Source organism: Pagrus pagrus, assembly GCF_965226575.1.
Source record: "Pagrus pagrus genome assembly, chromosome: 22".
Lineage (NCBI taxonomy): Eukaryota > Metazoa > Chordata > Actinopteri > Spariformes > Sparidae > Pagrus > Pagrus pagrus.
In genome coordinates, this window is record NC_140204.1 from 6,563,792 (window position 1) to 6,591,640 (window position 27,849).

The following is a 27,849-nucleotide window of genomic DNA, read 5'->3' on the forward strand; positions in this document are numbered from 1 at the left end:
ATTTCCGAGTTTAAATGAACGCACCTCGGAAAGAACAAACTGCGCCACAAGATGTCAGCATTGCGGCCATCTTTGTTTGAGGTACAGTGTTTCTTCCAACTCTTTTACAATAAAACATTCAGATTTAGTTGCTTGAGTTGACATTAAATTAGTGTTATAACTGATATGGCGTGAACACATTACAGCATTACAGGAAACACAGCCTCTATGTGGGGTCACAAGTCCTGTAGTGTTAGCTAACGTTAGCAATGATATGTTCAACAGTTGTTTAGCTGCTGATGCTAACTTTAGCTGTAATAACTGGCTAACCCTTTATTTTGTTCAAAAGAAGAAAGTTTGATGTAGGTAGCATCAGCCTTTCTTTAATTCTATTATTAACTGTGAAAAGGGAAGGAGCTGTCAGACAAGACAAACAAACAGCTCACCTGCTCTTTTCAAAACAAAGTTGTAGTTTTGACTCCAGACGCTCAGACAAACATTAACCGACAGTATCCAAATGTCCTGTCCAGACAACATGTACACATTGAAGTGGTCTACTGCAAACCAAGATGTGTGAAGGGACGTCTCTACACACACACACTCACACACACACAGAGAGAGAAAACACCTGCACACTAATTAGACAATACATGTGCAGTATTTACAAAACACACAGGACCATATGCAGAAACTCACAGACACTGTTTGATGCACAGTTGATGTTGCCATGGTTTGTGACTCATAGGGTATCAACGTCTGCTCTGTAAGTGGTAAAAGTGGTAAAGCTGTTTTCTGTATTTGCAACTCATTTCTTCATTTGGTTTGGTAAATTTTATGTATTTATGTCAAATGTACAGTTACACAGCTGACTACATGACTTCATGAGTCAGGAACCACGGCAACAACAGGTGCGTCCCAGCAGTGTTCATCAATTTTAATTTAATAATAAACAGTTTCTGTTGTCGTCTGTGCTACTTGCAGCTTTCATGTGTTTGGCTCTGTCTTCTGTCTTTGCAGCACATTTGTGTGTTTGGTTGTGTTTTGTAAATGTGCCACATGTGTTGTCAAGTTGGTGAAGATGTTTTCTTCATTTGCTTGTGTTTTGTTTATTTGCATGTGTTGTCTTAAGTTCCAGTGTGTTGAGCCTCTGTAAAAATATGCTCACTTTGCGCAAACATCTCCGCTTCAAATGTCTAAACTCCACGAAGGTTCTCACTAAGATGGAAATGCACAAAAAACAAAAACACACAACCACTTACTTGTGGTCATGAACCATTTAGTATCCAAACTCCACGAGAGGAGAGGAGACGTTGGAGACAAAGACAGGAGGTAAGACGGCATCTACAATAAGTAACAAACCATTTTGTGCACTTGTTTTTGTTATTTACAGATTAATTTTTCATTATTGATTCACAAATGTGGAAAATTTCTCTCATTGCTGCAGATCATGGAGGACAGTTTGAAGAAGCTGCTTCTCTTTGGTTCGTACTTCTCTCTCATCAACTCTGATCAAAACTGAATACAAATGATTTATTCATAAAATGCACACAATTGTATTCTTGCCCATGTGTGTTTTTTAGTTTCACGGTGGGTTTTATTCTGATTCACAGGGACATTTTTGATCATTTTGGAGGTCACACACCAGACAGGTAAGAAAATATGTTGTGTTCATATTTGTCTTGAATTTAACTTATTATTAAAATTATTTAAACATGCTGTTGGCTGATCTTCAAAATATCAAAGATTAAACGAGTAATATGGGGACAGGAGCTTCACACTGCAACAACTACTACTCGTGGTGGAGGAAGCACTGAAATGTTTTACTTAAGTTAAAGCAACATTAATACAGTTCTCCATAACAAGTAAAAGTCTTGTATTCAAAGTCTCTCAAATAAATGCACAAAGTATTGTCAATAAACTTTATTCATCAGGAATTAAAAGTAATAGAGTACACTATAAAACAATATAATGACATAACCCCTGAAATTAATGACAAACTTTGACCGAGAGAAAAATAAAATAAAAAACTAATGTAAGATTCACAAACAGTGATAATATGCATTTAATTAACTGAGCAGATCGGAGTGAGGATATGAAAACAGTTGTTGATTTTAAAAAAGTAAATGACAATCAAAACGAGAAAACTTAATATAATAAAAATCATTTGACATATCTTGAGTTATGATAATGATTGAATATTGATGAAGTTGCAGTAGTAAGTAAGTAAGTACAGTTGCAGCGCTCAAAAAATGTATTGCATTTCATTTCAATACAAGATTAAAAATGATATTTTACAATTAGCAGACACTTTTGTCCTGAGCAACTTTTCTTACACTGATGGCGGTGGCTGCCATGCAAGGTGCCGACCAGCACATCAGGAGCAGTTTTGGGGTTCAGTATCCTGCCCAAGGACACGTCCACATGCAGACCAGGGGAATCAAACCATCGACCTTCCGATAACAAGACACTGTCCCTTAAAAAAAATACTCCTATTACTACTATTTTTTAAAAAGAGAAACAATCCATCCTGGGGCGCTGAGAGCTTCCTTTGCAACATCTACAACTCCATTAACTAATACAGCAGCCTTCTTTGTTCTGCATACTTTTTAAAGCCATCATAAACTCAGCCCTCTTCAGGTCGTCTTCTTTCTCTTTCAGTCTCCTTTCATGCTGTCTTTCCATTTCATCCCTTGCATTTTTATGCTCCCTCTCCCTCTCTGCCCTCTCTCTCTCTCTTCTCTCTTCGCTTTCCTTCTTCTCCCTCAGTCTCTCCTCATTCATCTCCTGTCTCTCCCTCTCCGCTTCGTCTCTCTCTCTCTGTCTCTCTGCTCCCACCCTCTCCATCTCCCTCAGTATCTCCTCATTCATCTCCTGTCTCTCCCTCTCCTCTCTGTCTCTCTGCCTCTCTGCTTCTATCCTCTCCATCTCCCTCCGTCTCTCCTCATTCATCTCCTTTCTCTCCCTCTCCTCTCTCTCTCTCTGCCTCTCTGCTTCTATCCTCTCCATCTCCCTCTGTCTCTCCTCATTCATCTTCTTTCTCTCCCTCTCCCTCTCCTCTCTCTCTCTCTGTCTCTCTGCTTGTATCCTCTCCATATCCCTCCGTCTCTCCTCATTCATCTTCTTTCTCTGCCTCTCCATCTTGTCTCTCTCTCTGATTCTCTCTGCTTCTCTCTCCTCCTTCTCCCTCTGCCTCTCCTCCTCTCTGTCTTTCCTCTCCCTCTCTCTCTCAGCCTGGAGTTGCTCTTGAATTTTCTTCATGTCTTGTTCATGTTCTTCCTGAAGTTCCCTCTCCAGTTTCTCTCTCTCTTTTCGTAGATTTTCTTCTTTCTCTTTCAGGATGCGTTGTTTCTCCTCTTCGATTTCCCTCTCTGCCTTTTGGAACATCTCGTTGGTGTAGTGGCTTCCTCCGTTCCTCTTCACTACATTTCTGATCTTCTGGAGCAGCTCACTGACCTGTGAGCGATCCTCCAGCCAATTGTTGAAGACGTGGTACTGGTTGTTACATCTGGCCACAAGGTCTTGAAGGTCGGTGTTGTCAATCAAGAATTTCTCGATGGTCGTTTTTCGAAGCATGTCACCATGAGTAAAGAGAACCATGCTGTATGTGTCTGCATCCTGGCCAAATATTTCTTGAATCTTTTGCACCGACTGCTTTTCCTCTTCAGTGAATCTGCCCACACGGATGACCACCAGAAACACATGTGGTCCAGGAGCAGCCAAACGAACACACTGGCTCACATCTTTGACCGTTTTAATGTCGTCAGACCTGTTGTCAAACAGGCCCGGAGTGTCAATGACAGCAATCTGTTGCCCATCTATCACACATTCATGCTTGGAACAGTCCACAGTCACAGACTTAGAAGTGCACTTTGATAGAAAGTCCTCTCGTCCCAGGATGGTGTTTCCAGCAGCACTCTTCCCAGCTCCACTCTTTCCCACCATCACTATCTTAACGATCTTTAAGATCTCCTTTGTCTCCCTCTCCTCTCTCTCTCTCTGTCTCTCTGCTTCTCTCTCCTCCATCTCCCTCAGCATCTCCTTTCTCTGTCTCTCTGTTTCCTCGCTAACTCTGATTCTCTCTGCTTCACTCTCCTCCTTCTCCCTCTGCCTCTGCTCCTCCATCTCCTTTCTCTCCCTCTCCCTCTCTGCTCTCTCTCTCTGTATCTCTGCTCCCATCCTCTCCATCTCCCTCAGCATCTCCTCATTCATCTCCTTTCTCTCCCTCTCCCTCTCTTCTCTCTCCTCCATCTCCCTCAGCATCTCCTTTCTCTGTCTCTCTGTTTCCTCGCTAACTCTGATTCTCTCTGCTTCACTCTCCTCCTTCTCCCTCTGCCTCTGCTCCTCCATCTCCTTTCTCTCCCTCTCCCTCTCTGCTCTCTCTCTCTGTATCTCTGCTCCCATCCTCTCCATCTCCCTCAGCATCTCCTCATTCATCTCCTTTCTCTCCCTCTCCCTCTCTTCTCTCTCCTCCATCTCCCTCAGCATCTCCTTTCTCTGTCTCTCTGTTTCCTCGCTAACTCTGATTCTCTCTGCTTCACTCTCCTCCTTCTCCCTCTGCCTCTGCTCCTCCATCTCCTTTCTCTCCCTCTCCCTCTCTGCTCTCTCTCTCTGTATCTCTGCTCCCATCCTCTCCATCTCCCTCAGCATCTCCTCATTCATCTCCTTTCTCTTCCTCTCCCTCTCTTCTCTCTCCTCCATCTCCCTCAGCATCTCCTTTCTCCGCCTTTCCATCTCGTTGCTCATTCTGCTTCTCTCTGCTTCTCTCTCCTCCATCTCCCTCTGTCTCTCCTCATTCATCTCCTTTCTCTCCCTCTCCCTCTCGTCTCTCTCTCTCTGTATCTCTGCTCCCATCCTCTCCATCGCCCTCATCATCTCCTCATTCATGTCCTTTCTCTCCCTCTCCTCTCTGTCTCTCTGTCTCTCTGCTTCTATCCTCTCCATCTCCCTCTGTCTCTCCTCATTCTTCTCCTTTCTCTCCCTCTCCTCTCTCTCTCTCTGCCTCTCTGCTTCTATCCTCTCCATCTCCCTCTGTCTCTCCTCATTCATCTTCTTTTTCTCCCTCTCCATCTCGTCTCTCTCTCTCAGTCTCTCTTCTTCTCTCTCCTCCTTCTCCCTCTGCCTCTGCTCCTCCATCTCCTTTCTCTGCCTCTCCATTTCCTCGCTAACTCTGATTCTCTCTGCTTCTCTCTCCTCCATCTCCCTCTGCCTCTCCTCCTCTCTGTCTTTCCTCACCCTCTCTCTCTCAGCCCCGAGTTGCTCTTGAATTTTCTTCATGTCTTTTTCATGTTCTCCCTGAAGTTCCTTCTTCAGTTCCTCTTTCTCTTTTCGTATTTTTTCTTCTTTCTCTTTCAGGATGCGTTGTTTCTCCTCTTCGATTTCCCTCTCGGCCTTTTGGAACATCTTGTTGGTGTAGTGGCTTCCTCCGTTGCTCTTCACTACATTTCTGATCTTCTGGAGCAGCTCATTGACCTGTGAGCGATCCTTCATCTTATTGTTGAAGACATGGTACTGGTTGTTACATCTGGCCACAAGGTCTTGAAGGTCGGTGTCGTCATCCAAGAATTTCTCGATTGTGTCGTCAAGGCTATCACCATGAGTAAAGAGAACCATGCTGTATCTGTCTGCATCCTGGCCAAATATTTCTTGAATCTTTTGCACCGACTGCTTTTCCTCTTCAGTGAATCTGCCCACACGGATGACCACCAGAAACACATGTGGTCCAGGAGCAGACAAACGAACACACTGGCTCACATCTCTGATTGTTTTAGTCTCGTTATACCTGTTGTCAGACAGGGCCGGAGTGTCAATGACAGCAATCTGTTGCCCATCTATCACAGATTCACACTTGAAACAGTCCACAGTCACAGACGTAGAAGTGCACTTTGATTCAAAGCCCTTTCGTCCCAGGATGGTGTTTCCAGTAGCACTCTTCCCAACTCCACTCATCCCCACCATCACTATCCTCAGCTCCTTCTTTTTTGTTATGATCTCTCCTGTGTAGAACAATGTGTGACACTGAATCAGACATCAGGTTGCACAGACATTGTACTTCATGCGACGTATACAAAGATGTAGAAAGTAGAAACAACTGTTTGCCGTTTGGGAGAGGCAAAATCATTGGAAAACATTTTAAACAAATAAACCATGATTGTATTCCCCAAAGCAGATTTTTAGAGAGCTCATTTAGGACCCTGTCTATAAAAGTATTACTCTACAGGAGCTGCACATTATAAGTCCAATAATCAACTTTAAAACATGCACTTTAAAACATGGACGTGACTTACCCAAGATGTAGGTCATGTTTGGGTTGTAATACTTGCTGGCCATGTTTGGGTCGAAGAGCACAGAGTAGATTCTGCAGTTTAAACGAAGACGCTGAGTTCTGAATGTCTGCAGAAACTGCAGATGCTTTTATATGTGCACCAAACCACACCCAGTAACAGCTGCACTGGTCTCATATCAAGATGAAACTGAAACTAAATGTAAGCTCTGATCCCATTAAACCCTGTTTGAGGATCGGGACACACCCCATAGAAATAATGAGGCACTGCTTTGGTAACTCTGCTCCCCCCTCCCTCCACTATTTACAAGAAATAGCAGCAGTTCTTTTAAACCTCACATAACACTGCAGGCTGCTTCCCTGTCAAATGAAAACAGAACAGCATGATTTAATGTATCCAGGTTTAGATGTATATGGTTGAGTTTTTTCAGGGTGCTTACAGCTTTTTAGCTGCAATGATTTCATGTATTCATTTAACATATTTAACAAAATGCTTTCAAGCATTTACAAATGACATGTATATTTTTGCTGCGATAGGAGATAGGTCTCTTCATATATTTTAATGTCAGCCACAAAAGATGTAGAAGTTCTCCCATTATATTAACAAATCACTCATCAATCATAATGTAAATTTGCAAGTAAGAGCTAATTTTTTTATATAATACAGACTGTTATTTTTTGTTAAATGACAGATATTTTTTACCCTTCGAAAAAACATCAAATATTAAATCCATAACTTATATTGTATGGAATTAATAATATAATTCTACTTATACTGCTTTTATTCTGAATCATCTATTTGCTGCTTTTACAGCGTCAGTACACTATTTATTACACCATTAACAGCAAAAACAATTTTTGGCCCATTTGAAGTTAATTTAGAAAGAAAATGGCTGTGAATGGACACAAATGTTGAACAAAACACAGTCACAGTTTTGATAATCTATTAGAATTTAAATATTTCTGACAAGTTTAAACCTTGAACATGAACTCTGCTATGTGTCGGACTGCTCAGTGTTTTAGCCTAGTGTTTGGCTGCACTCTTCGACACGCTTCGGGTCCATGACCAGTGGCACTGAAGGTGCGCTCACTGGATGCACTTGTTGCTGGAGCGCACAGCAGAGCTCCGGTCAGCATGGAGAGGTGAGGGTATGCACAACGGTGATCCCTCCAAAAGGCAAGGACGTCCACAGAACCTGTGATATTTTCTGGTAAAGCTGACCCAAACCCACCTGACCCACAGGTGTGTTCCCGGGTCCTGTGGGTTACAGGTTGACCCACGGGTCACTACTGGGGTGACATATCGAGTTGACAACTGCCATCGTATGACTGCCGTGTGATTGTGGCTGTTAGGGTCAGTGAGGCCTGATAATGGAAAGATGTCCTTGGTATGTAGAACTGTCCTCATAGTGGGCCTTCAAACAGACCCAGGCTGTCAATGACAGCAGTCTGGTGCTCTTCCACCTCAGCTTTACTCTTAGAACAGTCTACAGTCATAGATGTCCATTGAAAAAAGTACAAAGACAATATATCTAATGTTTCACCTCATCAACTTTAATGTTGTTTTGGATTTATATGCTCATTCTGAGTTTTTTTATTAGAATTTTCAAATAGTAGACAGTGCCCCAGAGGGGCTTAACAGACAAATAAACAAACAAACAAACAAACATAATAACACTAAAGGAACAAGTACAACATCCCCCTCCAACCCCCCCACCCAGTACCAGACAGAGAACATACTCATTACATATTATATAGCCAGACCACCATAAAAGAAAAAGAGCAAGAGAAATAAAAGCTCATTCTGAGTTTGATGCTGACAATCATCTCTGACAATCTCTGAACCCATCAACCATAGTCATGAAAATGCTGATACCTTTTTAAATGTCTTTATTGGCCTTTTCATGGCTTTATTTAAAGGACAGCTTACAGAGATGACAGGAAATGGGGGTGAGAGGGGGGATGACACGCAGCACAGGGCCGCAGCGAGGACTCGAGCCCTGGGCCGCTGCAGCGAGGACAAAGCCTCTGTACATGGGGCACATGCTCTACCACCTGAGCTACTGGAGCACCCCATGTTGATACCTTTTCAACGAATATACGAGGAGCTGCTCCGATAACTCCACAGTGTTGACCCTACTCACCCCTCCCTCCACCGTTTACAAGAAATGGCAAAAATGGTTGAACAAACAGGGTGTTCTAGACAGAACATCCTGTCTCGTACACCACACCCTCATACGGAAACAAATAGAAAGGTTGAGCTATACACATGTATCTGTTAAGGCTCTTTTTATTGTGCTGTCACAAGAATCACTGTTTCAAAACGTCCTGTTTTGAAACGGGACGTTTTAAAAAAAAAAACATTTAAGGAGAGAAATAGACAATTAGCAGGATTGTGGTTCATATTTGATTAGCACTGCCTTGTTTCACAGTGTGATCATAGTTTTTTTCAGCATCAGTTTTCACCCTATAAAAACAATATGATAGCGACTTCATGTTCATCATGATCTTTCCCTATTGCAGCTTAACAGCAGGCACGTGCAGAGGGGGGAGCTAAGAGTGCTTGGGCATCTGCCTCTTTGCTCCTGACGTTCAAAGTATGTGTGTTTTTTTTGTTTTGTTTTTGTAGTTCTTTTAAATAGTTTTGCCAAATTGTAGGAAATAGTTGTCTGGCTCTTTTGGAAATTAGGATTGTAACAGTTACATTCATATTTGTGTTCTCTCTCTTTTTGGTCATGATGCAATTTATTTGACACATTTTTAAATATGTTCCTAATAATATCCCAGGAAGAGTCATTTGGTATAAATCATAGGAAAAGAGAAATTCCTAAGTACAGCTATATTCATTTAGTCATTGTTTGTTTGTTATCAAAATTCTCTATTTTTCACATGTGTAATTGTATACTTGTCTTACTCGATTTCCTATACATACTACCAAATTACACAATCCTTCTATTGAACTTCTTGGAGATTACTAGTAAATGATTAAAAGTGATGAGCCTCCTTTGATAACTGCACACATCAACCACTGCTCACCCCTCCCTCCACCATTTACAAGAAACGGCAGCAGTTCTTGTAGGTGAGAAATATGCAGCGTAAGGCAGAATCTGGGTTTATAGTTTATCAGCACTGCCTAGTTTGACTGGAGTTTTGTGAGACGACCCTGACTCGATTCAAGACTCCAACCATACAACCATAGAAGACTGTGTGGAATAACAACATGTTATATCTCTTTATATCTCTTTGTTTTCAAACTGTCCATAATGAGTCCAACAGTGTTATAGGAGAGCAAATGCTAGACCAGTGGACTATCTTTCTAAACCTGACACCTACATCACCCACAATGCAACTGAGCCACTAAGTAATGTAGTGCTTCATGCAACATTAACAGGGAGTTTTGGGTTAAATGTGGCTGTCAATAATAATTGATTGATTGATGATTATCAGGGATAATTATTCATTATGATAAATAATAACATTCAATTTACATTAGATCACCTCGGGGCACCACCACCGAAGAAGGGAAAAGATAGCCAAGTCACCAAATTAGTGTCATAAAAAGGTACTAAACTGTTTGTTGGTGACTCTGATTAATAATTAACTTAATAACTACAACTAAAATTCCCATAACAGATAGTGATGGTCGAAGGGTTTTGGAGTACTTGACAGAGAAGAGGTTGGCAACATTCACTCTTGTACAACATTAAATAGACAGCATGAAGGTTCAAAAGGCTTTTATTTAACACAAATGAAAACACACAAACTAACATGTATGTATGTGTGTGTGTGTGTTTGTGTGTGTGTGTGTGTGTGTGTGTGTGTTTGTTTGTGTCTGGAAGAACAAAAGCAAAATGGTGGCTAGGGTTCAAAGTACCACGCCGCACGGCATGGACAAAGGATGACTTTACAAAAAATGCCTCCTCAAAAGGTTGGACTGAGATCTAAGATGGTGGATCACCACTTGTTTCATTGTTATTAGAGAACAAAGAAACAATGGTGGTGTTCACATCATTTGGTCACTGATATCACATGTGGGTGTGATATGCTCCAGGCTGAAGGAGCGTATGTGTGTGTGTGTGTGTGTGTGTGTGTATGTCTGTGTGTGTGTGTGTGTGTGTGTGTGTGTGTGTGACATGGTGCCAAGTTATAGAAGATGGTTAGTTGCATGCAAAGATCCTCAGTCTGTGTGAAGCATAATTCAACTAACGTCAAATTAGCCGTGTAGCAAAGCAAACTACCAATAACCTGACCTGAGATCACAATAACACCAAAACAGAGAACAAACACATAGATTGAACACATTTGCATTACATCAACCAGAGTCCTATGCTTAGCCGTGCTATGCTATGCTGTGTGCTATCTAGGCCCAGTTCAACATTACCAGTCTTTGAAGAAAAGGTGCTGGTGGTTCCTTGGCTGATGAGCCAAGCAGGAGAAGGTTGTAATTCCAATGTTGAACATTGCTTTCTTGCTGTGCAAGGTCTGATAAAAGACAGCAGGTGGAGGAAACTGGTCGCTCCTTTCCTTGACAAGGATAGCAACTTGGTGCTAACTTGCTTTGTCTTCCTTGGATAGTGAAGTTAATTGGTAAGCTTTGCGTTGCTGGTGCTAACTGATCTGGAATACTAGCAGGACCTTGCGTAGCTGCTGTGAGGAGAAGTTCTTTGGGCCTGCTGGAAATGAAGCTTGCAGCTCTTAGCAGCTGTTAGGCCCAAAGGAATCCAGGAGAGACTTCAACTGTGGGTCCCAACAGTAACATTACTGCAGGCAGTTTATCAGATTACATGCAGCCTCATCTGAAGTCATAAAGAGCTTTATATTACTTTTTTTCACATATGCAGTAGTACTCCCCAAGTAGACACATATTAATGTGGAAAATTGGTGGAGTTACCCTTTACAGTGCTAAACTGACAAATCATTTAAGACCTGAAATTTGATGTTTAAACCAAAGTGAACATTGTTTTGACTTGTCAGATTTTTTTCTCGTACTTTGAGGTCAGCACAGAACCTGTTACCTTCTTATTCTCCACATAGGCTCCACATACTATATCCATGAGTACATCCTTGTCACTCACCCGAAGATGAGCTGGACTGAAGCTCAAAGCTACTGCAGAGAGCAGTACGGTGACCTGGCCACCATATCTAATGTGCAGGTCAACAGCAGGATCGCTGACATGGCTAAAGACTGGGAGGAGCCCTTCTGGATCGGTCTGTATGAAGACATCTACAGCTGGAAATGGTCTCTGATGGGTGAACATTACTACACAGGAGTCATGGAGGACTACAGGCAGTGGCAGGAAGATCAACCAGACAACGCAGGAGCGGACGAGTACTGCGTCTCCATGATGGAAGACGGCTTTTGGAGGGACAACAGCTGCACATTCATTAAAATGCCTCTCATTTGTTTTACAGGTGAGCTTTATCTGACAACGTAAATGTGAAGCTATCCTCAAACAATGAAATGAGAGCATTTGTCTTAAACTGATCAATATTCAATGTCCACAAAGCATCTTGGCAGGAGACAGGCACTCATTTTCAGGTTCCTACCAATGTTTTTCTTTCAACCATGACCTTAACCTACCTTTATCTGCAGGTTGTGAATTTACCTTGAAGACATCATTTGTAATTTTTCCCATTTGTTTCTCCACGTAGATGGTAGCTCTGATCAATATGTGCTGGTAACCGAGCAGAAGAGTTGGTTTGAGGCTCAGAGCTACTGCAGGCAGCACCACACAGATCTGGTCAGTGTGAGGAGTCCGGCTGAGAACCAGGAGCTGAGGAGCAGACTGCAGGCCGACCAGGCTGTGCAGGAGGCCTGGATCGGCCTGCACAGAGACTCCTGGAAGTGGTCGGACGGCAGCAGCTCCTCGTTCAGACAGTGGTGGCCGAACCAGCCCAGTAACGAAAACAGCTCTCAGACGTGTGCTACTATGCACAAAGGGAGTTGGGACGACTTCAAATGTGACACCGAATTCAGCATTCTCTGCCAAAGTAAGCCCAAATGCTGCACACATTATTTGATATCCTTCTTTAAAAGTTATGTTAGGGCTATGTTACCGCTCTTATTCATGTTTTTGTCGTGGAGTAAAAATTACAACATTAACTTCTAACACTTGCCACAAAAAGGTAGAAAGAAGAGTGTTTTTAGCTTTGTAATGTGAAATATTGAACAATTTTGCCTACTTGCTACTTTAATAAATGTACTTCCACCACTGACTGTGAGATAAAACTGAATACAATAACAGTCTTGAAAAACACTCATATACCTGAGGGAGGCGCCATTTATCTCATACATGTTTTTTTCTTTTTCACAATTAACCCTTCTCTCCATCTCTTTTCACAGACATAACTGAAGTGACTCCAGCTCCACCAGTTGAACCAACCACCATCAGACAAGGTATATGATCCACACTGCCCTCTTAACACTGCAGTAGTGGTGGAAGAAGGATATTTAAGTAAAAGAACAGAAGTATGAAAAGCTTTCGTTAAGCAGGAAGAGTGGGCCTGGTTATTGTGTTATCATTCTAAACTAGGCTTTCATTACAGATGTATTAATGTGTAAGCTACAGTTTGGATTTATAAGACCGCATGCATACAAGTAAAGTACAAGTACCTGAACATTGTACTTGTAAAGATAAGTTAAGTAAGATTCCACCATTGCACTGCAAAAAGATCCAAGGCACGTCCAAGTAGTTTCTTCAAACTTGTATAAAAAACAGAAAGTCTGTGGAGAGATTTTTAAATGGTTTCATCATTTTAGAGGAAAAATGATCGTCAAGTTAATATCTTTTACCTTTTCAAAATGTATATTGATCTATAAAAACAGGATCAAAGAACGTTGAGCTCTCACTAAAAAAAATGATAAAAAAATTTAAAAGCTCACCAACCATCAGCATTCTCCTAAACACAGAAAGATAAATAGATTTTTAAATAAATAAATACATAAAATGGATCAGTCTAGCTTGTCTGGGGTAAACGGGGAGTTATTTACACTGTTGACATGCAGTTGATTTTTAGCTTCGCCGCTACAGTTACAATTTCGGCTTAAAAAAGGGTGTAAACATCTTTTCAAATCAATATATATCTCAGGTGTCGGTTGCTTTAATTGTCAGCAGGATACACGAAAACTAATGAATGGATTTTTTTTACTAAACCTGGATGAAGGATGGTTCTCAGCCAAGAACAGACCCCGTTAGCTTTTGGTGCAAATCTGGATAAACTGCCAACCCATAGTGGCTTATAATAGATCAGTACGTGTTTAACTAATCATTAATAAAGACTTAAAAGAAAATAATGTCATTTTTGCAGCTGTGCTGAGAAGGACTACAGTGAGGATGAGGCTGCAGACCAGCTCTGACCTCAAAGATTCAACCATCCGACAGGAAATCTTACAGCAGGTACTGAAAGCAAGTGTGTTCATTTTTTATTTTCCCACCACAGAAAAAACACTGTTGTCTTCTTTTTGTTGTTGTTTTTAGTTGGAAGCAGCTTTTCACTCGCAGGGTTTTACTAACATCAAGCTGATCTGGAGGACTTTAAGACCAGAGCCACGACCGACAAAGACAGGTAGCAAGAGAAGTTTGTGACTGATGCGTTTATTCTGAATAGATTTGAACAGGTATATTGACATGTATCACTGATTAGACTAATCAAATTCTCATTTAGCAGTATTTGACTTTTATCCTGATTGAGCTGCTGTTTCTTTTATCAACAGGTACTTGTGGAGAATGAAGAAAAACCTCAACGAGGACTAAGTGATGTTAACAGCAGCTTTGTATTGTCCCTGTTAGCACACAATGTGGAGGTTTAATTCATAATCACCTGCAATGATTTTGAGTTTGTTTCCATTGATCGCTTGCTGTCTGTTTGAATTATCTATCTCAAATATATTCCCTATAAAAATGAGTGTGAAGTATAGTATATGTCAGTATCCTGACAGAATTTATTATAGTATTTATTAGATGTCTTTTTCAGTACATTTACTTTACTTACATACAGTACAATGTTAAGGAACTCCCACTTTTCATGAGAAGATCAGCCCTGTTTTCAGCTTTGTGACGGTGCATTTTCCAGCTAATCCAAGAGGTTTTTTTAAATAGTTTATTCACATTAAGAAGAAGGAGAATTTTCTCAACACATAAATGAACATTTAATCATTCAGTTCATCACAAACTATCACATTCAAAGTCTCCAAATTTGGAGATACATGTTTTAACTTGACAGCAAGGGTATGAAAAATTGTAACCTTAAAGTAACTAGTAACTAAAGCAGTCAGACAAATGTAGCCGAGTAAAAAGTACAATATTTCCCTCCTAAATGTACAGGAGTAGAAAAATTTCATATAATGGAAATATTCAAGTTGAGAACAAGTACTTGAATGTATGTACTTAGTTACATTCTGCATAGATATTCACAGGTCGAGGTTTAATGCTCACACGCACATTTGGTTAATCAAATGAATAAACCAAATCTGAGCCTCGGAGCATAAAAGTCAACATGAAGGACATCCGGCTGAGAAAATCCTCCTTCCTCAAGGATTAAATCAAGACTCAAACGTCTTGTCAACTGAAGCTGAATACACACATTTTGAATATCCTAAGAAGAACAGACCAGAAAGTACATTTAGACACAATAATGACATGAAATAAATAGTCTATTAATATTTGATAAATAATTTGATTGAATTATAAAAGCCAAACGATTTCATCATCACTGACAGAAGAAAAGCACCAATCCTGCCCTGTGCAGTCATATATCATGATATATTTATGTGACTCTAACACATATTTTTATTCTAGCCTTCTCATAGACCAAGAACTTTGATTGTTTCACTTTATTTATGTTATCGCTGTAACGGCCTCTGACCTGATCCTGGTTCAGCAGCTGTATCCTTTAATTGTTTTAACTTTTGTCAAGTTCATTGGTCTTTTAAAAGTCTATCTTGCTTTTAATAGTTATATCTTGCTTTTTAACCCTAATAATGGCTTTGTTATAATAATGTTTTTTAGTTTGTGTACCTTTCTATTTATTTTATGTTTCTTGTATGTGTGAAGCACTTTGGGCATTTTAAGTATGAAAGGTATTATATAAATAAAAATATTATTATTATTATTATTATTATTGGACTTCTCCGTGGCATTTTTATAATAAATATATCAATTTAAAATATGGATTTATAGATTGCAAGACTGTAAACTGTGTCCCTGATTTATTTTTTCCTGATTGCCGATTAAATAAATTAATTAAAAAATGCAATACTTTGGCTCTGATGTAGCATGCAATCTGCAAAGTAACTAGTAACTTAAGTTATCAATGTTAGTCACTACAATCATTTTATTTTGAAGGGGCTCCGGTAGCCGTGCGGTGACAACACACCTGATCTCAGTCAGGTGCTGCCTTATTTTCAGATTGATCACAGTCACGCATGCATATTATGATGTAAATGTGGTTTGCATTTATTTGTATAGAAGTCAATTCAAATGCACGTATCAGGAAGGGTTAGGAGCACCTGAGGTCAGCAACTTGAGCTGTTTTGTAAGCTAAAGTGTCGGGACATCATCAACACATTAATGATTAATGGAGTGGAGTTGGAAATTCCTTTTTCTTTGGGGTAAGTCACATAATATTGTACATGCGTTTGAATTTGTGGATTTTTGTTTGAACTTAAACTAAAAACACTCTTTTCAAGGTGTAATACATCTTTTAAAAGATGGGAGATCATTTGATTCTGTAACATTTTATTAGATCTGACGTTAAAACTTTAGTTAAGACTTATTTTACTGTTAACAAACATTTGTTAAGCATTTTTTGTTGTAAAGTTGGAACTGATGTCTATAATAGTTGGTAAATGGTTAATTAATACTGTGTAGTTCATCCATAAACACTGATTTGATTGTCATAACACATTTGTGTTATGTACCATGTATTAATGATGGTTATTGTTAAGTATTACCTTTACGTATGGCTCATTTACAGATTAACTAAGTCAAAGACTACATTTTATCTTTGTTTTGTCTTGCAGTGGGCCTCAATTGGAAACTAAAATGTATTTTTAAGCCACATGGAAATTGACCAAAAACCTGTAAGAGCTTACAGAGTCTGTATGCTCGCTTGTGTGTGTGTTAATTGTGTGTTGAATTAGTTTTTATTACTGTTAATTTTGTTTTTTATTTGCAGGGTGCATCCTTCTCAGGTTGAGGGTCACTCACCAGGCAGGTAAGAACATATTTTAAAAGATACATTAGTTAAGCAAAAGTACATGTGAGCAAGTTTGACCTAATATCAAAAGTAAAAGGACTTGTTCATGTTCACATATGACATTATGAGATTGTTAATCCTGAGATGCATTTTACTGCTGTAGCTGGTTGAGGTGGAGCTAGTTTTAGTTTTTCTTTATACAGTTTAATAAGTTAGCCTGGTTCTCAACTGAACAGGCTTTGTTCAAAAGGTCCACAAGATAAATCTGACAGGTTGTGAGAAGATACAGGAAAGAAGAACAATGTATTTTGGACTTTTTATGTTATTCTTTTGTGAAATAATTTTAAGCTCTCTAGGCCTTCAACTGTTATTCAGGTCTTTGAATTGTTTAAAATTAGTCAAAAAAGGCTTTAGAAGATTTTTTTAAAGCTAAATTTTACTCAGAAAATGTTTCTGCTGTTACTTTTGATACTCAAGTACATCTTTTACCAAAGTAAGTATGACTTTTGGGTTCTTTTACAACACTGGATAAAATGATAAATAAGGACACTGATCTGGTAAGGTTGCTAAAGAAGAGAAAAGAAATTGTTTTTCACAAGAAAGAAAAAGATCTGCAGGTGAGATCTGAAAACTTGTAGGGTAAAGAAACAGGCATTATGTTAATACGCTTGTTTCAAGGATTTGATTTAATGAGCAACTAAAGAACAACATTTTTTGATAGAGTCAATAAACTACTTTGTTTTCTTAGTTTTTAAAACAAATGTGCTTTCTCCCTTTAATTTAAATCATGTTCCAGCTGATCATCAAGTGCTTTATCGATTATTGATTCTATAATCTTTGTCACTGTGCTAACTCTCCAGCTAACGTGGCTCTGGGTGGAGTTACAGATCAGTCTTCAGTGTGGGACCCCTCGCTTCCATCAAACGTGGTGATCGATGGCAAACCTTATTCAAACTATAACTATAGGAGCTGCTTCGCCACTCATTTTGAGGTGAGCCCCTGGTGGAGATTGGACCTGCAGGTTCAGCACAACATCTCATCAATTGAAGTCATCCGGAGATCCGACTGCTGCACTCATGAGCTAAACGGAGCTGAAATCCGCATCGGTAACTCACTGGAGAACAATGGCAACAACAATCCCAGGTGCTACTGTATAACTGTAACTGTATATCCTGCCTCTTCATGTTATTATGTAGAAAAAACGAACACATGCCGACAAATCTGCATTAACTGGCTTTTTGTGGAGGTAGGAATAATCATCCTGGTGTTAACCAATAGGTTTTCCTTCTGTACTGTATTTCTCTTTGCCCCTCAGATGTGCCGTCATCACTGTCATCAGTGACGTTTTAATGGGCTTCAGCTGCAGCCAGATGGCAGGACGTTATGTCAACATTGTTGTCCCTGGAGCAGGGAAGAGACTTCAACTCTGTGAGGTCAGAGTGTACACCAGTACCTGCATTACAGGAGGTAAAACAGCACTGATAAATGACATCTATATTAAATTATGGCCTGAATTTCAGGTTAAAACATTCAAAAATGAACTAATATTGTCAACAGAGTGTGACAACTCTTATGTACTGTATTGCAGCGATGTCTACTGAAGTAAGCATGCTAACCAGCTAGCCCCGGCCTGTCCTTTCTCTAAATACCACTTTGTAACTCAACAGGCGATAAACGATAGCCCCCGTAGTTTAAAAAATACAACATTACACCTTTTGCATAAGAGGATTAAGAGAAACAAAATAAACAAAACTCACCAAACAGCCTTGGTTTGTCTTTCCACTATATCCCCTGTTGTCAAACTGACCTCTGTCTGTCTGCCAGTTCCTGACAGACTCTAGTTAGCTTATAAGGCCACTAGCTAACAGCTAATAGTTACTATTTTTAAGTTTCTTTCCAATTAGAAATCTGCGGTGAGAGGCAGGTGGAACTGTTAACACCTCGTAGACATCTGAGATGTGTCAAGGTTCCCCAACTATACTGTTTTCTAATCGTCACTAACTTACTTGTAGTCTTTTTGTTATAAATTAAGTTTCTCCTTTTTATTCTCCATCTTACATATTTCACATCACAAACCTTGATAGTTGTCACTGTGCTAACTCTCCAGCTAACGTGGCCCTGGGTGGAGTGGCTGTGCAGTCCTCATTCTGGGAACCCACGTATCCATCAAGCGTGGTGATTGATGGCAAACCTTATGCAAACTATTTACACGGGAGCTGCGTTTCAACTCTGTGGGAGAGGAACCCCTGGTGGAGACTGGACATGCGGGGTCCGTACGTCATCTCAACAATTGAAGTCATCAGAAGATCAGATAGGAACTTTTATGATCTAAACGGCACTGAAATCCGCATCGGTAACTCGCTGGAGAACAATGGCAACAACAATCCCAGGTGCTGTAATGTGTTAAAGGAGACTGAAGTGCCATTTTGTTTTTACCCCATTATTCATAATTACAGTGTGTCCATGTTGGATGTTTTCAGTTTGGAAAAGGTTTTTCCTGTTGTCACCACTTTTGCAATCTTTGAAATCATTAGCTATTGTCTAACGACTATTTAGTCACTGGGGGCAACGGCCAATGTTTCGAGGTTTCTGGTGCAGCCAGCAAACAAAACGAATATCTGGGCCTAAAACTTTCTCTTCCATATGCTGGTCATTGTTAACAGTATGACGATTAGCAAATTGAGAATGGAGTTGAAGTTCAGAGATGACCAGATTGTTCCACAAGTAGACAGTTAAACAAAAGCTAAAACAGCAAAATTAAAGTCTGATTCTTTATTCTGTAAGCAAAATTAACTAGGTTGTTTTTCCTATTAGGAGCGGGGGTGTGCAATTTTTCATTGCCGTGTAGGTCATGACAGACTTGTGTTTCAAATGTTCTACTCAAGTTATATTCCTTGATCACAGAAATTGACTTTTTGCAAATTAAACAATTTTCCTTAATGTCAATTTATTTTATAGTTAGCCACCATAAATAGCTAATTACAGACAAATAATCAAGAATCAAGTTAGGGAAGTTTAGTAATATTGTTCCAAAGTTGGACTGGCCTACTGAGATGTTAAATTGGTGAAAATATAAGTGGTTAAAAATGTTTTACTGACCTGCAGAAGTTGGGCAGAAACTAGTTGGAAATTAAAATGCAGTAACTCACTTGAATTTAGTGACCTGCTGAGGTAAAGTAAGACAGAAACTATTTGTAAGTTTCCTGAAATTTTATTAAAGAAATTACCAGCTTTTTATTAACTGATTGTTGGAAAATAACAGAATATCATTATTAAGTAATATTTGGTAATTTTTAAATAATTGTTGAGGTAACAATTGTGGTAATTAAAGGGTTATTTCAAATGATTTTCAAATATGTTGTTATTACCACCCACTTACCATTACATTTTCTGGACTTTTCTGGTAAAATTAACTGTTACCATCATATATTTTTTACTTGAGCAATAGTATAAAACAGCACATTAGACTAATTTTAGGTTTTATAGTTTTTATTCCTGTACTATTTGTCTTTGTGCCCCTCAGATGTGCAGTCATCACCTTGACCAATGACATAACAATGTCCTTCAGCTGTAACAAGATGACAGGACGTTATGTCAACATTTTTCACCCTGGAGTAAAGCAGATAATTCAGTTTTGTGAGGTCAAAGTGTACGCCACTACCCGCATTACAGGAGGTAAAACAACACTCAGCAATCGCATCTATAGTTGATTCAATTATTCGTTGGTGCCTGTGTGAAAATTTTAAAGGAGAAATTGACACGATATTGTTTCCTTCACCTTTCTACTAAATTAGTAGCACCTTTTTGTTGCTCAGTTATTAATAGTTTCCATCCTGTGAGTGCAAAGCAGTTCTTTGCAGTGAAAATTGAATTATTTAACTGTTTATTCATTCTTCAAAAGCTGATTTAGAGTAACTAAGAGAGAAACCAACATTAATCATATCGAACTGATCAACAATAACAGTAATATACAGTATATGTAAAAGTGACACATTTGAAACAATATGATGCACAGTGAAGCAATGCAAGGACACATAAACATACTGTGATATCCCATCCACATGCAAGATAAAAACTGCTAAGATAAAACTGTAAATAAGCTACAGGCAATAAAAACTTGCCACAAAAATGTTGTACAGCCACAAAACAGACAGACATGCAACCAAAAATTATTATTATTATTATTCCCTTGAACCCCAGGAACTAGATTTTTCTCCCAAATTAAAATCTTCAAGGGGCTCTACGTAACAATTTTTCACAATTTGCATGTTTGAATCACTTCTTCTTCTTCATTCTAACATTAGTTTGGATATGAAGTCTGCTAACATAAATTAATGACCGGCTGCCAGCACAACAGCTTCCACATAGCCGCTTTAAATACAAAATACAGGCAAAATAATAGCTGCCAGCATAGTTATCCAGCTAAACTGTACTTAATAAGACCATTGCTGTGGTTTTCCAAATGCATCAGTAACTAGTTCCTTTTTATCCATTTTGTCCATAACTGCCTTCACGGCACCAGTTGAAGTGGCACTGAGAGGAGAAGCTACGCAGTCCGCAGAACCAGCTTCTAGTACAACTGCTCCAGATATGGCCATTGATCGAAACCCAGGGAATAACTTTCAAGAAACCTGTGCCTCAGTCCCACTGCAAGACAACCCCTGGTGGCAACTGGACCTGAGGAGTATCTACCGCATAACTGCTGTGTCTGTTGTCAGTGACTGCTGCTCGAAAGAGCTGAACGGTGCTGAGGTCCGAATAGGCCTCAAGAACGACACCAGCAACCAGAGGTGACATTAGCAGGAACAAAAGAGTACTTACTATACTACTAGTACTATTAGTAGTACTTGCCAGCTTCTTTAACTCTTACTTACAGTATACCTCCTTCTTTCAGGTGTGCCGTCATCTCCCTCGCAGAGGGACAGCACAAATACAACTACCAATGTGGAATAATGGATGGCCGCTTTGTCCATGTTGTTCTCCCTGGACTACAGAAGAATTTGACTATTTGTGAAGTACTGGTTTATGGTACTGTGCTTGGTAAGCGCCACACACACAATAAGAAATTAATTAGAGTTCTACCATAAAGCGGTCTGCCACCTGGAGCCGAGCCTTTGACCAGGGAGGGCAGCAAAACACAGAATTTTATCCTGTTATAATAAAATAATGTTACTCCTTAAGGAAAAAAGACAAACTCTTAAATGTTACCACGCATATACACATGATGCACATGTGCAAAACAAGATAAAAATTATGTTATTTACTTTGCATATGTTGCTGAAAGCCTGGAATTGGATAAGATTCCCACAACACATCCTCATATCTAATCGAATGAATAGGTTAATTGGCAGCGACTCTATGATATAATGTCATATCAAACAACATGACTGTTGCAGCTTACCACAACAGGCGTACCAGATCTTCATCGTACGATCACAGTTGGGTTAGGTTTAGGTAGAAAAACTACTTGGTTATGTTGAGGAGAACTTTGTAGTTTAAGTTACAATAACTTCATTATTCTGTAATTTGTTACAAATATACCTACACTTTGTTAGTTTCGTACGTTATGTTATGTATGTGACGTAACTTACTATGTTAATAAGTTAAAATAACTCAACGTTGACCTCTGGTTTCACACTGGACACAAACAGCAGTCTTCTGGGTGAAAGTATTGTGCTTGCTTAAAGCTGAAGTGGACAATTCTAGAAAAAGATAGTTGAATATTGAGTCTCATTCCCTGGTTGTAAAATATTGCCCAGCATCCCATCTAGAATTGTTTGCTTCAGCTTTAACCCAACCGTCATAAAAACTTGAAATCAATTTTTGCATTGTTCAGAATTTTCAATGATTTGGATGATTGAATCTATTTTTTTATTGTTTACTTGCTTTCTTTTCAAGATCAAACCAATTGCTCTTTAGATTTAGATGCTCTTAATGGCATTTGTTGGATTTCTGCAAGTAAAGGATGATTTTGCAGATGTTTTTTGGCAAACAAATATTATTTATTAATACTTTCCTCCTCACTAGAAAATGTGGCTGTGAGAGGAGTGGCTTTTCAGTCTTCTTCAAGACGGAAAAATTCAGCTAGCCAAGTTATTGATGGCCATTGGTATTCCACCTGCAGCATAACTGAAAACAAACCCGGTCAATGGGTGACAGTGGATCTACTGGTTCCCTACACTGTGACTTTGGTCCAGCTTGCCTACCCTAAGGACAGCTACTATAGTGATGACGTCCGAGTGGACAACACAAGGTAAACATACAGTTGTAAAAGGTCGGATGAATGCAAATGTTGGCAATGTCCTTTGCTGCGAACCATGGATACTTGGAAACTTTACGTTTCTTTACGTTGCAACTGTACATTTCTTTATGTTCAGTTTTCAATTTTATGTTGTGACAACACTGCTTAAGTTCTGGTTCTCATCAAAATTATCTGGTTTTGTTCCCACAAAAACAGCTGGATAAAATGCCTGTTTTTTTGTCTGAGGTGGTCTCAAACAGTGGTCTCTGTCATTTAAGAAAAAAAAAAATTAACTTGCGTCTTTTTTATACTGTTTGAGCAGTGAGCCTCATTCCTTTTATTTTATGGTCGAAAAGTTGTTTGTAGTTTCAGTAGTTAACTACGCAAACACATTTTCTGATGTTAAAATATTTTAAGTCTGAAAGGAAGACGATTTCCCATTTGAGAATCTGATTTAAGTCATCTCTGGTTTTCTGGTAGAGGTGCACTTACAACAGTGTAAATATTTTAAAGAAAACCTGGATAATAAAATAAATCAAGTTTAAAGACATGCACCTTGTCTGTTTCTTTTTCTCTGTTTCAGCTGCCAGGTAATTTCCATGACTTCACAATATCTGATGACCCTGGATTGTGGTGGGGTTGTGGGTCGCTATGTGACTGTAATGCATCCTAATGTACCACCGCCTCTGTGTGAGGTCAAGGTCTACAGCACTTGGGTGTGTCCTCAAAACAGAGTCCCTCAGCGCCCCCCGCGCCATGGTAAATGGATACACAGTTTTTAAATCCTTAAAATTCAAAATTCCAACTGGAAATGGAAGGATCATCACATTTGCAGATGATACTGTCATTTACATCGCTTGTTAATACAATCACCCTAGCTTGTAAAGCTCACAACCAAAGCTAATGTGGTGGTAATGGATGATTCTACTGTATGCTGACAGTGTATTTTCCAACCAAAAAGTGTACACTGACATTTCAAATGAAAGATTTTACTTGTATCTCCTTCATAAGTTACACAGTTATGTTTAACAATTGTTCTCAATGCCTTTAATTCTTTTAAAGCAGAACAATTTTCTGGTTAGATTGATATGGTTCTTCAATGTTTTCTTTCTATCTTTTAGTGATTCAACTACTTCATAGCTACATCATGCACTCACAGGTTATTGTTGAATTTTCCTTCTTCTTCCAACAGATTACTGCCTTCCCAGGTCCTGTAGCCGTGACTACATTCTCATTCACAGTGAACCAAAAACGTGGTTTGAAGCGCAGGCCTACTGCAGAAACAAGTACACTGACCTGGCCACCATCAACAATCCTCAGGACATGAACAGGGTCATTGACAAAATGGAGAATAACTTCAATGATTTTTGGATTGGGCTGTATGAGGATGCTGTAACCTGGAGGTGGTCTCTGCCAGATGATGGTTACTATGGAGATGGTGAAGCTGAGTTCAGGAACTGGGGTGTTGACGAACCCAACAAAATGAGTGGCATCCAGCACTGTGCTGGCATACAACACACGGGTGAATGGAAAGACCTGGACTGTGACTTACTTCACTACTTCTTATGCTTTGATGGTAATATTATGGAAAATATAATTCACATGCTTTCACATATATAGTTGATGGGCTGGTCTATATAGTCTGCAAGGAATAAAATTTGAAATCTATTTGAATACACATATCAATGATGTAAAGGTTGTATGTGTAAGACATGGGTACATGTAAAACCAATTGTATACCTACCACACTAAGAACTACTACTGTCTCACAAGCTCTGGTATTCTGCATCAAGTCTAGGTTAAAACAGATGTCTTCTTCTAATCATATCATGCATCACACTTTTATTTTTATCAATTGATGGTTTTTATAATGCATCATTGTAGGAGGTGCTGCAGCCTCCTCATCACCTGTAATTCCCACCTCTTTCATAATGTTTAAAAGTAGGTGTATTTCTTCCTCCTGACCAGAAATGTGGCCTTTTCTTTTTGGCCTGCATCTCTACCTCTTGTAAACTGTTGGCTAGTTGGTTTGTGTAAAAGACATCCATGACAACGCACATAGTTTACCGTAAACAGACAAAAGGCATTGCAAACTGCGGTTAAAAACCCCAAATGAGACGCATATTCTAAATGAGATGTATGCATGTCCAAAAAATGTGTCTATAACCCGAATGACATTGGCTTATCTTTACATCTTAATCAGAAAATGCTACACCTGGAATAAGGTCTAATTCAGAATATCCATAATGTTTTTTCTGTGGTCACAGGCAGAGATGGTGCACCAGAAACAAAGATTCTCGTGGAGACACAGATGAAGTGGGCCGACGCTCAGCACTACTGCAGAGAGCACCACACAGACCTGCTCAGCCTGAAGAACCTGACTGAGAACCAGGAAGTCCAGAGCATGGTGCCGACGGGAAAGCTGGCCTGGATCGGCCTGTTCGGAGAGTCCTGGAGATGGTCCGATGGGAGTAACTCCTCGTATAGATACCAGTGGCAGGGGCTGGTGGACAACTTAGGAGAAGGTCCAAACTGTGTCTATATTTACAACAGGAAATGGAGCGTGAGATCCTGTGACACCAAATCTATGTTTCTCTGCTACTGTAAGTGTTTTATAAGTTTATTTAAACTTTATATTATGGCATTATAGATTCATTGATTTGCAAAAAAAGTCATTTTTTTAAGCAAAAATGGCAAACTCTGATTCAAGCTCTTAAAACATGATGATCTGCTGCTTTCCTCCGTTTCATATAATCGGAAACTTAATATTGTTGAGTTTTGGACTGTTGATTGAAAAAAAAAAAAACAACAAAAAGGAACTTAAGTATATCATATCTCAATGTTTGAGATTAACTGATAATTTGATAAAAATGATGATTAGTTGCAGCCCTACATTGCATTATAATATATCTAAATACAGCATTCTTACTTTATGTATACCGGTTTGTTGTTGCCACCAGCTTTAATGCTAAATGAGATTTTTCTATCTTAAAATATTCCAAATTTAAATATTAAAAAATAGGCAGCTTTTTGTCTCACACAGGAAAACACATTAAAACAATATTTTGACACAAAACAATGTCAATATTCAGTGAAATTGATTACCTTACTCAAGAAATGAACCTGAAACAATAGCTGTCTGTAGGATGGAAAATTTGCCTTAAAAGTGACTTAATACTTTAAACAAACTGTTAGTGGTGATTGTATTTCAAGCTACGATTCATAGTCAGTCGGCAAAACATGCTAAACAAGTGGTACAACTCTTTAAATCATAACACTCATAACACTACCAACATGCCAGCTATGTATTCACACCAGAAACCATTTTTCAGACTTTAGGAAGAGATCTGTGGTGAGGATCAGAGCTGACTACAACATGAGTGACCCAGTCATCCAACAACAGATCTTGAGCCAGGTGAGAAAGTGAAGTTTTTCTGAGATATTGCTTCATATGTGCATGTTTAAAGTAAAGTCTACTCCCCTGTGTGATGGCATGGAGTAGAAGGTCACAGTTAACTTTCACTCAACATTTAATTTATAGAAAGTCCAAGTGTTGATTATGTATGATACATATGAAGAGAAAATCTTGTTAATGCTTCTTAGTTGGAGGCAGCGATGAAAAACAAGGGCATCAGTGATTTCAAGATCAGCTGGAGGACGAGTTTCACACTGGGAAAAAACAGCACGGTAAGACTTCCTCACTTTTTGTTTTTGTTTAACAACATAAAAAACTTTTTGGCAAGTACAGTTTGGACCAAGTAAAAACACAAGTCAAAACAAAGCTGATGTACAGTTGATACCAATCTATGTATTTGATGTCTTAGTAAAATTTATTTGAATTTCAGTCGTACTTAAAAATTCCCTTTTCTTTGTCTTGTCTTCTTTTTCTTGAACTTTATAATTCATCATGTGCACACTTTTAAAAACTACATTTTAACTCTTCATATTCACGTCTGTTGCTCTACTTTCTTAAACTAATTTTTCAATAGACAATCTCCACTTGTAAAAGTCACCAAGTTAAAGTAATTTGATAATCATACAACCATCTTTCATTCTCAAACCACCAACAGTATCAGTAGTCTTGGACCAACAATGTGTTTTCTCTACTCTACTTTCTTGCTGTTCTACATGTTTACCTGTGGAGGGAGTCAGACTACAGAGTGTGTGTGCTGTCTTTTCTCCAACAGGTGTGAGGTGAAACATGACTCCTGCTACTCTGACTGGACTGAAGCTGAGAAATGTGGACTAGTCTTTCGAGGGACCGAACAGGGAAAACAGAGTAAAATGACAAAAGATTTGCACACAAATTCAGTATTTTTACCTCTTATTTTCAATTTGCTCAATGTAACTGGATGCAAAGTTTCTGTTGAACGTCTTTGTTCTCTCTGTACATGTTGCACAGCCATCTAGTGGTCAGACTTTGTATTTGTCACCTGTGAGTTCATTAGCTCACTGCTCAGGTGTTTGCAGTCATCCTCTGCCTTCACACTACAGGCTACACTGTGTGCTGAGCGTGTTACACCCTGATGGTCTGTCTGCTCCAGGATTTCAAACAACCCAACATGGCAGCTCTCTTATATTATAAAAATATCTCAGCGAAATCTTCATTTTAACTTGACAATGTTCAGTTTTTTAAGTGTTTTCTTCAAGCATTTTAATGAATCTTTCTGAAAAATACACTACATAAAAACTGATTTTAAATGTGTTTTAAGCTTTCAAGTCAGATGTTATTGAAGCAGCATTGTGTGCACATGAAGATTACTTACTTGCCTGACTCAGTCGAACTGTGTCGATATTTCTGAAAAGATGAATCCAAAGTCTGACGTTTGTATCTGCTTGTTCATGAAAACATTCATAAAACAGGTTGTGAATAAAAGGAAAACATTAACATAACCTCACTAGTTAGTCATCCTGTGCACTATGTTGTGTTTTAGTTTTTGTCTCGAGACGTTTCGTGTGTCGGAAGTACAATACATACAAATCACTGCTGGCACTGCAGAACAACTGGTGGATTAAAATGGGTCTCTCGTGAGCAATTTTTAGTAAAATGCAAAGCAACAATATGTAAAAATTTATATTTTGTGTGATTTGGTGCCCCCCCACAGTTTCTGAGTGAAACGCCACTGTTGTAAATACAAATCCCAGGTCTGTA

At 39.1% G+C, this 27,849-nt stretch overlaps 2 protein-coding genes across 10 annotated transcripts; one reads left to right on the plus strand and one right to left on the minus strand.

Annotated features, from left to right (window-relative positions):
• Positions 1-26: 26 nt before the first annotated feature.
• On the plus strand, positions 27-27,595 carry LOC311251885 (uncharacterized protein). 9 transcript variants are annotated; one of them, XM_084344534.1, is made up of 24 exons: positions 45-81; positions 837-887; positions 1,188-1,308; positions 1,424-1,460; positions 1,590-1,628; positions 11,294-11,671; positions 11,912-12,250; positions 12,603-12,656; positions 13,568-13,656; positions 13,738-13,825; positions 16,436-16,474; positions 17,317-17,599; positions 17,772-17,923; positions 18,564-18,846; positions 19,980-20,131; positions 20,979-21,246; positions 21,351-21,496; positions 22,484-22,709; positions 23,281-23,456; positions 23,890-24,273; positions 24,965-25,300; positions 26,030-26,112; positions 26,301-26,384; positions 26,885-27,595. In XM_084344534.1, exons 4-24 carry the CDS (start codon positions 1,427-1,429, stop codon positions 26,888-26,890), a joined length of 3,639 nt encoding a protein of 1,212 aa, XP_084200660.1. In that variant the 5' UTR covers positions 45-81; positions 837-887; positions 1,188-1,308; positions 1,424-1,426; the 3' UTR covers positions 26,891-27,595. The 9 variants fall into 9 exon arrangements, with proteins under 9 accessions (XP_084200658.1, XP_084200659.1, XP_084200657.1 ...); XM_084344535.1 differs by having other exon boundaries at positions 54-81; positions 997-1,308; XM_084344536.1 differs by having other exon boundaries at positions 54-81; positions 1,260-1,308.
• On the minus strand, positions 1,885-6,903 carry LOC311251887 (uncharacterized protein). The gene is made up of 2 exons (XM_084344545.1): positions 6,264-6,903; positions 1,885-5,972 (listed from the first exon to the last, which is right to left on the minus strand). The coding sequence occupies exons 1-2, from the start codon at positions 6,304-6,306 to the stop codon at positions 2,548-2,550; spliced, it is 3,468 nt and encodes a 1,155-aa protein (XP_084200671.1). The 5' UTR covers positions 6,307-6,903; the 3' UTR covers positions 1,885-2,547.
• Positions 27,596-27,849: the final 254 nt, after the last annotated feature.

Bases quoted from the DNA above. Each gene is read 5' to 3' on its own strand.
- LOC311251885 (XM_084344531.1), top strand. From the start codon at position 52: ATGTCAGCATTGCGGCCATCTTTGTTTGAG. The intron at 12,657-13,567 runs GTATATGATCCA...TCATTTTTGCAG, and splicing joins ACCAACCACCATCAGACAAG to CTGTGCTGAGAAGGACTACA. The intron at 26,113-26,300 runs GTGAGAAAGTGA...AATGCTTCTTAG, and splicing joins AACAACAGATCTTGAGCCAG to TTGGAGGCAGCGATGAAAAA.
- LOC311251887 (XM_084344545.1), bottom strand. From the start codon at position 6,306: ATGGCCAGCAAGTATTACAACCCAAACATGACCTACATCTTGG. The intron at 5,973-6,263 runs GTAAGTCACGTC...TGTTCTACACAG, and splicing joins AAACATGACCTACATCTTGG to GAGAGATCATAACAAAAAAG.